At 37.7% G+C, this 16,214-nt stretch overlaps 1 protein-coding gene across 1 annotated transcript in view; it reads left to right on the top strand.

Moving 5' to 3' along the window:
- The window catches only part of LOC126094606 (protein fem-1 homolog CG6966), a 133,318-nt gene that overhangs the window by 113,710 nt on the left and 3,394 nt on the right, over positions 1–16,214 (top strand). The window contains exons 4-7 of the mRNA XM_049909083.1: positions 2,108–2,326; positions 3,520–3,709; positions 11,424–11,703; positions 12,754–13,097. Coding sequence (XP_049765040.1) covers positions 2,108–2,326; positions 3,520–3,709; positions 11,424–11,703; positions 12,754–13,097 — 1,033 coding nt within the window. The remainder of the gene's footprint in view (positions 1–2,107; positions 2,327–3,519; positions 3,710–11,423; positions 11,704–12,753; positions 13,098–16,214) is intronic.

Raw genomic sequence — 16,214 nt, 5'->3', positions numbered from 1 at the left:
TTGTTGGCATGTTCGAAAATGTTGTATAATCCTTTGCACTCCATAATGCAGACTCAGGGTGTCTCTGTGCACTTGTTTTTAAATTGCCTGTGAGTGCGCCACAAAGAATTGCATGACTCTTAGGGTAAACAATGAGGTATACATTAAAACAAGAAATGCTCTTTCATTCAAAAATATTTACTAAAGCTGGACAACACAAAACTTTTCATTCTGTGATATTTGTTGAAACTTGATTCTATCATCTTTTCAATCGCACTGTGTACAAATGAATCCATGTTATCATTTTACCTCTGAAAGGACTGTGCGTGGAGACCTATCCATTGTGCACCAACTTGAACATAATAATTAAAACCTTTCTCTCAACATGACTGCCACAGTTAATGTAGGCTTCCCTAGATAGCAGTACTTATTTATTTATTTACATGTCAAGTTCTGTAGGACCAAATTGAGGAGCAAATCTCAAAGGTCATGGAACGTGTCAGTACATGAAATTACAACATAAAAGTAACAACAGATAAAAATAAATGTTCATGAACCTGAAAAAATTTAGTCCATAAGTTAAGTAAACACTATCAGCAATACAATAAGAATCTGCTTAATTTTTCAAGGAACTCCTTGACAGAATAGGAGGAGTGACCCATGAGGAAACTCTTCAGTTTCGATTTGAAAGTGTGTGGATTACTGCTAAGATTTTTGAATTTGAGTGGCAGCTTATTGAAAATACACTGTACACCTTTTTGCACAAGAGTTAAGGAAGTCCGATCCAAATGCAGGTTTGATTTCTGCCAAGTAGTAACCAAGTGAAAGCTGCTTATTCTTGGGAATAAATTAATATTGGTACCAAGAAATGACAATAAGGAATATACATATTGAGAGGCCAGTGTCAAAATACCGAGAATCGTGAACAGAGGTCAACAAGAGGTTCATGAACTCACACCACTTATTGCCCGAACCGCCCATTTCTGTGTCAAAAATATTCTTGTAGAATGGGAAGAGTTACCCAAAAATATAATACCATACGACATAAGCGAATGAAAATAAGCAAAGTAGACTAATTTTCGTGTCGAAGTATCACTCACTTATGATACCGTTCGAATAGTAAAAATGGCAGTATTAAGTCTTTGAACAAGATCCTGAATGTGGGCTTTCCACAACAGCTTACTATCTATCTGAACACCTAGAAATTTGAACTGTTCAGTTTCACTTCTCTGAAATTAAAAAATCAGGTTTTGTTGAATTGTGTGTTAGAAACTGTAAAAACTGAGTCTTACTGTGATTTAACGTTAGTTTATTTCCTAAAAGCCATGAACTGAGGTCATGTATTGCACTATTTGAAACCGAGCCTATGTTGCACACAACATCCTTTACTACTAAGCTAGTGTCATCAGCAAACAGAAATATTTTAGAGTTACCCGTAATACTAGAGGACACATCATTTATATAAATAAGGAACAGGAGTAACCCCAACACTGATCCCTGGGGCACTCCCCACTTGACAGTACTCCACTCAGATCCCACATCACAGCCATTATCAACATTGTGAATAAAGACCTTTTGCTGCCTGTTGCTAAAGTAAGTGGTGAACCAGTTGTGAGCTGCTCCTCATATTCCGTAATGGCCCAACTTCTGGAGCAATATTTTGTGGTCAACAGTGCAGTGTTGGTGCCTAGTAAAGTCAGATTCACATTGGAGTATATGAGAGCTATAAAAAAATTACGTTGAATGAGGCTTCGCATCGGTGTGGAAAACAAAATTTGCAGTGTCAACTGCCACTCGCCATTCCATTGGCATGGAAAAGGGTTAAGGTAGATAAACTTTTTATGATTCATTGACAAAGTCTGTTGAATTTACAATACAGATTGATAACCTGTGGACCGTAAAGAAATAAATGCAGACTTGCCATGCAAGTGCAACAGACTCTACTGTTACAGTAAAGGTAATATAATGTTCAACAGTTTTTAGGTTTGACATTTTGTGAGATTCAAAAATACGTTGGTAATATTGATAAAAATTTAATTGAGCTGAAATTGGTTATTAGTTATTAAAAATTTTCTCTCTTGTATACTTTTCTATTTTTCAGTTTTAACAGTAATTTTCATTTCTACAGATATTGAAGTGGCAAATAGGCATGGCCACACCTGCCTGATGATTGCTTGTTACAAGGGTCACTTCCGGATAGCCAAGTTTCTCCTCAGTCTGAACGCCAGTGTGAACAGGAAGAGTGTTAAAGGCAACACTGCCCTTCATGACTGTGCTGAGTCAGGCAGCTTGGAAATCCTCAAGTTACTTATTGCACATGGTGCTCAGATGGATGTAGACTCATATGGTAATTGCACCTAAATATTTATTCTGTGAAGATAGTGTTTTACATGAAAATTGCTTGACATATCATATTTGAATGGTGTTTTTCTATTGCAATTAACAATACATATTACTAAAAACTACTAGACTATGAACCAATGAAAACAAGTTTTTGAGAGGGCCCAGTGGGAGCTACAGTACTGTGATTTTTGGCTTGTAGTATCTGTTAGAAAGTCATCAATGAAGTTTGAGTTTCGGATTGTTAAATTCTTTGATTTTAGTTTATTTGAGATATAATCATAATTAAAATTTACAAGCATATGACAACACAGTATTACAACTAAAAGAATGGTTGGTTAGAAGAAAGGAAGAGGTATAAAGAAGACAAGTTAAACGCTAAATAAGAAATGACAAAGTCATTCAGAACACAGGGTAGTGAGACAAATTTCAGTTGGGTTGAAAGGAAACTCCTACAACAGGCAGAAAAAAATTTCAGATATTGGTTGGTTGTGGGTACACTGGAACAAAATATGTTTAATTGCATGTAGAACATAACAATGGATTTATGTTATCCTGTTACCACTTATCCACTGACAACAATAATTTGACATAATTGTTCCCAGCACTATAATTGTTCCTTTCAGACAGACAGGTGGATAATACTGCCACTCCATCACATTTGTATGAATTTCATGTGAGGCAACATTTTACATTTTTAAAGCAGTGGCTTTATTGTGGTGTGCTGACAGTGACTTCATGCCAAATTCAAACATCAATCATGTTAGACAGTAGTTATGTTTTTTGGTAAAAGTTAAAATGCGGCATTTGGCACCAAGTAGGTCCGCTTACAAAAAGAGTATGGCTTTCTACAGGTGAAGTAATATAATTCATTCCTTGTCTGGACATGATGTATTTCTGTGTAAGATGTTTGAACTAAAAATCTTTTTCTACTTTTTGTAACTTACTACCTTTCATATCTGCATTCTTACTGCTGCTGGAAAGAAACTCACTGTTACTCTAAGTAGGAGTTACCATTTCATTGAAAACTGAACTTCGTTTTTATATTTACTATACAAAATTAATTCATTAATGTTAAAAAAGCATCTCAAAACAAGATACATTATGAAACTTGAGACAAATGAGATCCACTTATTATACAAAACATTAAAAAATGGAACATCAAGCAATATAGAAATATAATTATGTATTTTGCTGCAGGCATGACGCCTCTTTTGGCTGCAAGCGTTACTGGGCATACACATATTGTAGAATATCTAATTAAATTACCAAATCTTGTATCCAGACATGAGCGTGTTGATGCTTTGGAACTACTCGGAGCAACATATGTTGACAAAAAGCGAGATATGATTGGTGCTCTGGGTCTTTGGAAAAGAGCAATGGATGACAGGTAAGCCTGTAATCATATTCTTCTGATTTGGTATTTTGTAAGTTTTTGTTCTTGTGTATTGTTATGTTCTAATAAAGCAACATACATTATAATTTCTTGGACTGTAAGATCCCTGCTGGCTTTCCAGTCCATATAGATTTGTGTTGATCTCGGGTTCTGATATTTAGAAGCATTTGACTGAGAGTGCTTTGAATACAACTCTGTAAATGTTTAGCACTGGTAATGCACGTCACCAAACACCTCAAACCCTGGCAGCCTAGTGTACCATAGCTAGGGTTATCGAAGGTTATGCTACTATGTGCGGATTTTTGGGACATTGGTATTCTGTCCTAGGTGAAATTATATTAGGAGTGATCAACTGAAGGAAATCAGGCAGTGACTCCAGGACATGGGTTAAACCTAGCTACTTCTGTACACTTTCATCCATCCATTGGCTTTACAATAAATTAACATGGAGCATTGAAAACCAACTTCTATTTCAGGATAATAAATTGCAGAACTTTGGGATCAAAAGCAAAAATGATATATAGTATGGCTGTGATAAATGTGATGGAACAATGAAGGCCAAATTGAATTTAAATCAGACCAAGGATTTTGTTGAAGAATGGAGCAGTGTGGGAATGCGGACATAACTTTTATTCTAAGAAACAAAATTAAAAGGAATATTATGGCTATTGTGCCATCCTTGTTTCGAATTTAAATGAAATATATTTTATCGAAATCAGTCAAGTGTACGTACCAAAGTGCTCACATTTTAATGAAGAGGTAGAAGAGCTCTATGAAAAGTTACAGAAAATGACATATGACAAGTAATAAGAGTAGCAGATGACGAAGAAAATCTCTGTGCAGACGTGGGATACAAACTAAAGAAAAGTTATTCGTATGGAAACTTTGGTTCTGAAAACAGAAATGACTGATGTCATTACTTAGTGAAATTTTGTCTAGAACAATTCGTTTGTTCTTAACAAACTTTCCTAGAAAAAAATCACACAGTATCTTGGCAAAGCAAGGATTAAATGGAACTAACATGAAATAGGTCACATTTTGCTAGACAGTATAAAATTTACAAGATTTGTTCATCCTAAACCACTTAAGAAACTCCCATAATTACATATGCATAAGATGGAGAACAAAAAAAGTACAAGGCTAGAAAGAACAGAAAGGCAGAAATGAAGATTTTAATTTATTTAAGAGTAGGCTACAAGGGGCAACAGATTCAGAATATTAAAAGGTCAGTATTACATAAATCTGGGCAGAAAGGGCATCTGGTCCTTCAGAAAACAGCAAGAGATGTTATAAAAAAATCAAATGGAACAAGGCAACTACTAAAGAGGGAGAAATACTTTCAAGCAAATAATGAGACAAACATTATAGAAAGTGCTGATAAATGAAATTGTTCAGGAGTTCCATCAAGGATGTGAGAAGATAAAACAGTAGTTACCTCATAGAAATAATTGAAAACAGTTGGAATGTGAAGAAAACTTATTTCACTTCTGTCACTTACGTTGGGTAGACACAACATTCGATCAATTAAGATGGCAGAGAACACAGTAATAAACAACTGAGAGAGAGCTGTACAGATATTCAGAAATTTCTGTAAATGTTTATATAATTCAAGTCACACACAGGTGGTGGTGGTGGTGGTGGTGGTGGTGGTGGTGGTGATGTAATAATTATTGAAGTAATGCCAGACAAACTGTCTAAAGTTATTTGAAGTATGAAGCTAACACTAAGCAAATTAGAAAAGGCCATAATGATCGAAGGAATACACAGAAGGAGAAAGAAGAGGAAGTGAATGTAAATAAGAAGGGTGATTCAATACTGTGATAAGAATTTAACGCAGCAATTAAAGATTTGAGCTGAAACAAACATAGCACATGGAGTGGACAGTATTTCTCCAGAATTGTTTGGATTCTTGGGAGAACCAAGGAAATAATACTCAAATTTCAAAACAGATATAACTATCCCAATTCCGAAGAAGGCAGATGCTGACAGATCTGAGCAGTACTAAACTGTCCAGTTAATAAGTCATGGCTATAGAATATTACAATGAACTACTTACCAAAGGTCGAAATGACAGAAGATGAGCTGGGGAATACCTGTTTAGCTTCTTGAGAAATGTAGGAATACACAGAAATATGCTGACTGTAAAGCTTCTCTCTGAAGGTAGACAAGGAAAAAAAGCAAACAAACATTTATAGCATTTGTAGATTTAGAAAGGAAAAAATCTTTTGATGGTGTTGACAGGAATACACTCTGTAGAATTCTGAAGATATCAGGGATATAATTTGAGGAGTGAAAGATCATGTATAACTTGTACAGAAACCAGACTGCAGTTAAGAGGCACAAGACATAAGAGAGGCAGTAGTCATAAAGGTCATGACACAGGGCTGTAGCATATTCCCTACTCTATTATGTCTGTTCATAGAGCAAGCACTAAAGTAAATGAAGAAGAAATTTGCAAATGAAATTGAAGTTCAACAATAAGAAATAAGGTTGAAGTTCGCCAGTGATATTGAAACTTAAACACCACTCCCGGGTTAACCCTTTGGCATCTTCTGACTGGCAGACTACTGCGTACAAAACAGTATGAGTAGTGATCTATGATCATAGGACATGTGATCAGCCTGTTGCAAGAATCTTGATGGTGCTGCTGCTTTATTCTAGCAGCTCCTCATGTGGCTTCAGAAGGCTGAATGGACTGCATCCAAAGACCTCCCTACCACAGAATAAAGAATCTGAGATGGTACCATAAATTGAACGCAGGTCATTCAGCATGGATGGTAGTAGCACTAACATTTGGGTTTGGAAGTGGTTATAAGTGTTCTGTTAAAGATAGCAAAGAACTTGGAACATCCACTGAGTGGAATGGGAACTATTTTAAAAACATGTTGTGAGAGTAATACCAACAAAGGTAAAGCATGGGCAATGTAATGTAGCCAAATTAAATCAGGTGATGCTGTGGGAATCACATAAGAAAATATGACACTAAAAGCAGTAGATGAGTTTTGTTATTTGAGCAGAAAAGTGAAGGACGATGACTGAAGTAGAGAGGATAAAAATTGCAGACTATCAACAGTGACAGAAACATTGCTGAAATACCAATTTGTTAGCATCGAATATAAATTTGTTAGTTAGTAATTTCTGAAGATATTTGTCTGGAGTGTTGTCTTGAGTAGAAGTGAAATGTGAGTGGTAAATAGTTTGAATAAGAAGAGAATAGAAGCTTTAGTATGTTCTGCTCAAGTAGGAAACTGCAGATTAGATGGGTAAATTGGATAAGCAACGAAGTGGTACTGTAAAATGAGGTGAATCTGATGATGTAAATCTGATAAACCAATTCTTCAACATTTAAGTATCTGACTGTGACATCTTACCAAGAACACGGCAGCTGATCATTGTTGCAAATTCTTGACTGATTTGTCAATAAAAATGGTGTGTTGGAAAGCATGGGACCAGCAACTGGCATCATCAATAGATGTGCAATTCATGTGCTGCACTCATGAAGTAAATGTCACGTGGTTATAATTAAAGTGCAGTTACTGAACAAGGCCCAGTGTGGGCTGTAATTATTGTACGTCAATGAAACTTGGTAGATATTCTAGTGCGTTAATGCAGAACCAATTTATGTTGGAAAAAAATTTGTTCCAACTTTTCCCACCAGGTACAAATCAGGCACTGTGATTGTAAGAAAAATGAATAGAAATGTTTCCATTTGTAATGGATTAGGAATGGGGCATGGGCAGAAAAAATGACACAAGTGAGAAAGTAGTTTTATTATTAACTACTGCTTACACAATTTGTTCAGTGTGAGCACTGGGGATAGATGCTGTACAGTGCCAGATTTGCACCTGGTGGCCAAAATTGGAAGCAGTTTTTTTCCAGCATAAATTGGTTTCACATTACAGCACTGTCATATCACTAGAATTACAGCCCACACTGGACCTCCATGGAGTACTTTAATTAATGCCATAAGGTACATCAGTAAGAAAACTTCTGCTGGCATCAGGTACTTCCTGTATGTAATTGGTAAGTTGTAATACTTTTACTTGCATATGAACATTTTAAGTGCTACTGTTTCATTTTTTATGTTTATTGTTAATACCCCTGAGACATTATGTGTGCTTAATTACAAAACTGCATTTTTGTAGGGTGAATCAGATCATGAGTATAAAAGAAGGTTCTAAGACCAACCCAAAAGTCCAACTACAACCCAAAGTTTCTTCCAAATGTTCTGAAGACTGCTAAATCAAAAAAAATTGAGCATTCACAGTGTCAGAACAATATATAGTTCCTTAAAAGACAATGACAAACTCAAGAACATACACAAATATAAAATAGATGGCCAAACATTGTTAGCAAATAGTGAGTAAAAATGTGGTTGAAGGAACATTGCATTACGCGAAATGGGGTTTCCTTTTAAGAATAGTGATTTTAGGGACACCGTACAGTCATATCTTAATCAAGCAGAGCGTATTGAAAAAAAGATTTCATGATGATCAACCTGATCATGGGTGGGTAAAATGTTATTCGAAAAGAAATGAGAAATGCCAAGAGCAAGTGAAAATGCAAAGAGGGCAAGGGTGACAGTTATGTGAGGTAACAGTGAGTGATTGTTTTAAGAACCTTGAGGGGTCGTTGAATGGTGTCCCTCCCTCCAACATTGTAAACTGTAACAAGAATATCATTTGTGATGATCCTGGACAATTGGAAGTAATTAGTGAAGCAGCGGTTGCAGATGGCACACTCCTCCCATCTTACATAGTGGGCAAAACATCCCTGCTATACTTGCACAGGAGGTGGTTTAATCGGTGCAGCTTATAATAAAAATTGAAGTGATTGGCTTGACCTAACAGTGTTTTGAATTGTGCTCTATTGTAATTGTCTTGCCTTACGTCCAGCATTTAGAGGGACTGGAAATGATGATAGGTAATGCTCTCTTGAGTCATCTGTCACTTAACATGATTAAAGTATGCCAAGAACATGACATTAAATTTGTATCTCGACCACCTAATTTGTGTCTGCCACGTGAGGTGCCCATTTTTAGACCTCAAAAAACTTGCTTGGAGAAACATGCTAGATGACTGGAAAAGGAAGAATAGAGGGGTGGTAGTAAAATCTAAATTTTCTAGGTTGTTGAAAGGAGCCTTTAAAAATATAGCCATTGCTTCTAAATATGATATTATATCTGGGCCCAGAAAAGCAGGATTTTTTCCTTTTTGCCCCACTAGTCATTTCACAGATCCCAGAAACAACACACATATTCGAAATGCAATTGAAAAAGGTTCACTGTAATGAAACAGAAGGAATAATGAGAAAAGCAAAGCTCTTGGACTCTAGGAAAAAGTACTGCTGTCAGTGACTCCAATGAAAGTGAATGTGACTGTGCTGAAAGCAGGGAGTCATCGTATTGTGATTCTGATTCTATATCCAGAACATATAACGGGGATGTAGAACAGCACAAGTTCAATTGAAAATGAAAGAATGGAGGAGGAAAAGGATAAAGATGTCCATGAATTCAATAAAAATGATTTTGCCATTAGTGTAATTTCCTATCAAAGGAAGGTTTAGGTATTTTATTGGTAAAATTAATATTGTCTCTAATGACGCTTAAAAATGAAATTTCTGAGAAAGTAAGTTCTTAATGGTCATGTTCATTTTATCTTCCTGAAAGTGGAAGATGCAGTTAAGGGTAGAAAGTTCCAAATTATTGAAAAAATAAAAATGTTGCAGATCATAGAAAGTGAGGTAAATACATATTTCTAGGGGTAGATGAAATGAAATGTCTGGCGACTTGGGTTTCCCAATGGGTAGACCGGGCGCTTGGTGCAAGTCTTTTTAGTTGATGCCACTTTGGTGATTTGTGTGTCGATGGGGATGATGATGATGATGATGATGATGATGATGATGATGGGGATGATGATGGGGATGATGATGATGATGATGATGATGATGATGATGATGATGATGATGATGATGGCGACGATGACGACAAAACACAACACCCAGTCCGTGAGTGGAGAGAATCTCAGACCCAGCCGGGAATTGAACTTGAGCCCCTTTCCGTCATGCAGACCACTCAGCTCTCAGGTCGGACAAGGGGTAGATGATTATGATATTGAGTAAATATCTTGACGTTGATAGTCTCACAAATTACTGAAACAAAATTGTTTGTCAAACTTATCTGAGTGCAAGGGTTTTTGTGGCAGTAGTGTTAGAATTTAATGTACCTATATAATCTTTTAAGGCTAGAAAATTTAATATTTTGTTATAAATATACCAATATATTTCTTAAAATTCAAAATAGTGATGTGATTCACTACATTGTAAGTGTGATTCTGTCTTTGCATACAAATTACTTTGTGATTCACCATATGGGGTGAAACTGATCAACAATTAAATTAAACTAAGTGCAATTTTGAATTAAAAATAAATTAATGTGTGAATATATGAACGTCAGGGTTGTACAGTTAACACTCAAATTTGCATTGTGATATCAATGGATTGACCCCAGTTTAAAGTACTGAATTGAATTTAACTGAAGTGGGGTGGGGGACTTACGGCCCAATTATCATAAAAGAAGGGACCACTTGATTGGACACATGTTGAGGCACCAAGGTATCGTCTATTTAGGAATAGAAGGAAGTGTAGAGGGAATAAAATTGTACAGGGAGATCAAGTCAGCTATAGTAAGCAGTTTCAGGTGAATGTAAATTGTAGTAGCTTTATGGAAATGAAGTGGTTTGTACGTGATGAACTAGTGTGGAGAGCTACACCAAACCTGTCTTCAGACAGCTGACTGCAACAACATATTTCATAACATATAGTACTTGCGTTTTCTCCTTTTTTTGTGTTCTTTCATTCGTATGCCCATCTTGAACCATCAGTCTTGGTGCCGTTTTCAGTAATTGGCTTACATAGCTCTCCTTCCTCAGAAGGTATCAGCATGACTGTTTGCCTTAAAAGCGTTGAATTTATTGAAAATTTCTGGCAGATTGACACTGTGTGCCAGATAGGAACTCGTACCTGTAACCCTTACTTCTCATGGGTAAATATTCTGCTGACTCAACTATTCGGGCCACTTACGACGCATCCTCATAGGTTTGCTTCCACCTGTACCAGTTTCCCTATCTCCCAAACATCACAGAAGTTCTCTTGTGTATCTTGTGGGAAGCCTAGGTCAGTACACACTACTAAGGAGCAAAAATTCATTCTAGATTGAATTTATTGCCCTTTTTGTCATTAACTCACTTCATTTCTTATTATCTTGTGTTTCAGTGTATATACAGTTTTGATCTGTATAACCATGCTCTTAACAAAATAGCTTTGCTTGTAAGGAGGGAGTGAAATATTCCAATTTTTTATGCTGATATACTAGATTTCCGTCCTTTCTTTTCATTCTCTCCTGTGTTCAGAAGTCGTGTTATGGAAGATGTGTGTTTTTCAATCTCTACCCCGTAATTTGTGTTAGTATTATCCACATTCATTTTTTGCTGAAACCTTTTTGTGTCAAAGGGATGAGACTTAGTTGCAATATGTGCTTAAAATATATAATTTTCCTATATACTGAGACTTGATTTCAGTTTATAAGCTATGCCCCTTATTAACTAGTCAGAAACAAAAATGAATAATTATTTTGTTCAGTTTAATAATGGAATGTAGTCTGATGTTGTACTGGTCATGGAATGCTTTCAGTTATGATATGTTCTTGCAGGTTTCCTCAGGGAGAACCACCTCTTCCTAAACCTGTGCAAGTAGTGACAGTTGCTGCATATGATCATGCTCGAGAGGTGACAGATCATGAGACTTTAGAGGAACTCCTTGCAGACCCAGATGAAATGAGAATGCAGGCACTGGTGATTCGTGAGCGCATACTTGGCCCTGCACATCCAGACACAAGTTACTATGTGCGCTACAGAGGAGCTGTCTATGCTGATGCAGGAAAATTTTCACGCTGCATTGCCCTTTGGAACTATGCCTTAGACATGCAGCAGGTGATGATTTTCAGTGTTTTCTATGTAACTATTGCTGTGTAATTGTGATGGCCAGAGCAACTAATTCCTAGTTTTGTTGAGTGGTGTTACTCTTTTGATACAGAGCATTGTAAGTAATAGTAAAGTTTATCAAAATGAACATTTAATTCCTAGCTGTCCAGAGCATTATTGTTGGTGCCAATGCCAGTGAAATAGATAACTGATTGGTCTTATTGTGAAGTTCATGTTATGTACTATGCAAGTGTGTATAAACTATGCCTAATGCAGCTACCTCTACTGAGAGAAGACATTCCGTCTGCTATGAAATATGAATTATTCGATTTTAAGAAAACTATTCAGTGAAAAAAATTGATTTTTGCACATATTTGCTCAGAGGGCTGAATTTCTTTTCCTTATTTGTCATAGTAACTGTGCCAAATCAAATTAAGTAGAGCATTGCAGAAAATTTTAAAGTGTTTACAGAGAGAAAAACAAATTACTAAGTTTGAAATGTAGATAAGATATCGAAATTTTATCTAATACTGAGAGCAGAATGATAACTCGTTTCATTCTCAAGATACTGAGTTTTATATATGTTGGTTGGTCACGTGAACGTGATAGTTATGACTTTTCACTGTATCTTGTAGAGCTTATTACAAGTGCAAACTCATTCATATGATGTATCAGAAGTGTTAGACTGAAGTTCTTCTTTCTAAAAGTGGTATTTTTGTAATGTCTACATTTTGTAAACATTCGTAGATAAATGGTAGCACTGAGGATGTTTTATTGAGGTATATGTATGTCTGTCCTACCAACGTCATTCTTTTGCTAATTTGGTTATCCTCTTCTCACATAATGTTCCATTGGACATAAAAAGAGTTCCAAGCTCTTGCCCCTCCTGCTTCCTTTTGTATTTATCGGTATTCATATTGAAATGAAGTAATGGACAAAAGATACAATAAAGAAAAGAATATTTCTGATGTTTCAAAATTAGTTCACTGACAGTGTATTCCTTGACATTTGATACAATGTTGTGTGTCTGTTACCTCATTGTAGAACTGTACTTTGCAGAGAATGCTGGATCCCCTGAATCAGATGACCCAGAGCTCACTGTCGTCATTCGCTGAGCTGTTTGCTTTCATGGCTGGAGAGCAGGGCCGACCAGCAGCACGTGGTAGGAGAGTTCCTGAAGCATCATTTGAAGAAGTGCTAGATGTACTTCGGAAGGCAGTGAGAGAGGTAGAGGCTGGCTCAACTCAACTGGATCGCATGCCAGCAGCAGCTGTTGGTGAACGAGAAACTCTTCAGTTACGTCGAGCTGTTGTTGTTGCCCTGCAGCTTGCATGTTTGCTGGCACGTCTTTTGCCAGGACTTGATGAGGCTCGTACATTTGAACTTCACTGCACTGTTTACAGGTAGGTAACCATGACTCTTCTCATTTGCTGAGAGCTGTTTGGTGTGTAATTATTCCTCTTCCAAGAAGAAAATGACATGTCATGTTAGAAATGGACTGTTGTTAACCTCTATGAAATGGAAATAACAGGATATTTGAAGGAAGAATCTGTGATTATCTACATCTGAATCATACTCCGCAAGCCACCTAATGGTGAATGGCAGAGGGTACTTTCGGCATCACTATCTGATGTCTTCAACCCTGTTCCACTCATGGGTAGTGCATGGGAAGAATGATTGTCGGTAAGCCTCTGTATTGGCTCTAATTTCTCAAATTTTCTCCTCATGGTCAATACACAAGGGGTGTGTGTGTGTGTGTGTGTGTGTGTGTGTGTGTGTGTGTGTGTGTGTGGGGGGGGGGGGGTAATATATTGTCAGACTCCTCCTGAAAAGAGCTGTCCCGAAATTTCAATAGTAAATCTCTCCCTGATGCACAAGGCCTCTCTTGTAATGTCTGCCAGTGGAGTTTGTGTAGCATCTCCGTAACACGCTCCCACCAGATATACACTCCCGTGAGGAAATATGCCACTCTTCATTGGATCTTCTCCATCTCCTCTATCAGTCCTACCTGATAGGGATCCCAGATAGATGAACAGTACTCAAGAATCAGATGAACAAGTGCCTTATAAGCCATTTCTTTCATGGATGAGTTACATTTCCTTATGATTCTTCTGATGAATCTGAGTATGGTGTCTGCTTTTCCCATTATTTGTTTTACATAGTCATTCCACTTAAGGTTGGCTCTGGATAGTTACGCCTAGATATTTTACGGCAGACGCTATATCGAGCCGTTTGTAGTGTAACTGTACAGTAGTGGATTTCTTTTCCTATGTATGCGTAATATGTTACATTTATTTATGTTCAGGGTCAACTGCCAGAGCCTGCACCATTCATCAATTCTCTGCAGGTTGTTCTGCAAATTCTTTCTATCTTCAGGTGTTGCTACTTTGGTATAGACAACTGCATCATCTGCAAATAGCCTTAAAGAGCATCTGATGCTTTCTACTAGATTGTTTATACATATTGTAAGCAGCAACGGTTCTATCACATTTCCCTGTGGTACTCCAGATATTACCTTTAAATCTGTCGATTTAGTTCTGTTAAGAGTGACGTGTTGGGTTCTATCCATAAGAAAGTCTTGAATCCAATCGCATGTTTGCTCCAGTACTCCGTAAGCTCGTATTTTTTCCATTAAATGGCAATGCAAGGTGGTGTCAAATGCCTTACTGAAATCGAGGAACACGGAATCAGCCTGAGCGCCGTTGTCCACTGCACTGTGGATCTCATGGATGGACAGAGTGAGCTGAGTTTTGCAGGATCTCTGTTTGCAGAATCCATGTTGATTTTTATAGAGAAGATGTTCATTTTCCAAAAATTTATGATTCTTGAGCGTAAAACATGTTCCGTAATTCTACAACAGATTGACGTCAATGATATAGTTCTATAATTGAGTGGATCTGTCTTATGGCCATTCTTAAAAACAGAAATGACCTGTGCTTCTTTGCAGTTGTTAGGTACCTTTTGTTGTTTTGTGATAAAACACTGCTAGAAGGGGAGCAAGTTCTTTTGCACAGTCTTTATAGAATCTTATAGGTATCTCATCTGGTCCTGATGCCTTTCCACTACTAAGCGATTGTAACTGCTTTCCTGTTTGGCAATCGGTTATCTCAATATCTGCCATATTGACTTTCGTACAGTGTTTGAAGGGAGGGACAGTGCTACGAACTTCTGCGGTGAAACAACTTCGGAAGACTGAATTCAATATTTTGGCCTGCTCTCTGTTACCTTCTGTTTCGGTGCTGGTGTGGTCACTGAGAGAATGGATAGATGATTTTTGACCCACTTACTGATTTTACGTACAACCAAAATCTCTTAGGGTTTTTACTCAGGTCTGTTGACAGTGTCTTACTTTCAAAATCATTTAACACCTCTCTCATTGCTCTCCTTATAGTCATTTTGGCTTCATTCAGCTTTTGTTTGTCAGCTAAGTTTTTATCTCTTTTGAATCTGCTCTTTGTTCACATAGCACTTTTCTAACACGGCTATTGAACTATGGTGGATCTTCCCCATCCCTTAAAACAGTAAATTACTGTACTTTGGGAGGATCCCTCTAGATGGCCCATGAAAAAGTTGGTGCCATGCAGGTGCCCATAACCGTACCCTGTATTTGTTCGTAGGTAATGCCTTCAAAGGATAAGTAATTGTGGGAGAGGATATAGTTGGTCATGGTGACTAGGAAGGAGGTTGTTGGTGTTAGTGTACAGGAAGGTGGTATCAATAGTGACGAGCAGGGCACCATGTGGTAAAGGGACAGGAAGTGTGAAGAGTCGGTGGAGGAGATGGTTTGTATATTTTATATAGGAGGGTAGGTTCCAGGTAATAGGTTGAAGGTGTTGGTCTATAAGAACAGAGATTCTCTCAGTGGCAGCACAGTAACTGGCCACAATGGGGAGTTCTGGGTGGTAGGGTTTATGGACTTTCAGAAGCATGTAGAAGGCAGGAGTGCTGGGAGTGGCAGTGGCGAGTAGAGAGATGGATTGTGGGCAGAGGTTCTGGGATGGAAATCTTGCTGGATTACTGGAATGGGATCACTGTGGCAAGGTTTGTAGGTGGAAGTATCTGACAGCTGGCAGAGCCCTTCCCCAGGTAATCTTTGCGGTTCAGAACAACAGTGAGGAGCCTTCGTTCACAGGTAGGATTGTGATGTTGGGATCAGTTTTTTGATGGTGGACTGCGGTTTTTTCTGCGGATGTAAGGTTAGTCTGCATGTTGAGGGATTTGAGGAATGATGGTGAGGCAAGGTTTGAGGTTAAGAAACTCTGGAAAGTTAACAGGGGGTGGTTTTGGGGGCAGTGCAGGTGGGTCATGGGTTGGATGGAGGACTGAACTGAGTTAGGCAGGTTCAATAATGGTCTTGGGTTGAGTCTGATTAGTAGGGTTGGTGGCAAAAAAGGGTTTCCACTGTAGGGACCGGGAGAAGGAGAGAAGGTCTTTAACAAGTTCTGCATGATTGAATTTGGGAGTTGGGCAAAAGGTGAGGTCTTTGGAAAGGACTGATATTTCTGTGGGGCTAAGGCTTC

Source organism: Schistocerca cancellata, chromosome 8 (assembly GCF_023864275.1).
Source record: "Schistocerca cancellata isolate TAMUIC-IGC-003103 chromosome 8, iqSchCanc2.1, whole genome shotgun sequence".
In the NCBI taxonomy this organism is placed as follows: domain Eukaryota; kingdom Metazoa; phylum Arthropoda; class Insecta; order Orthoptera; family Acrididae; genus Schistocerca; species Schistocerca cancellata.
The sequence above is the reverse complement of the archived record's forward strand: the minus strand, read 5'-3'. Positions and strand labels throughout refer to the sequence as shown.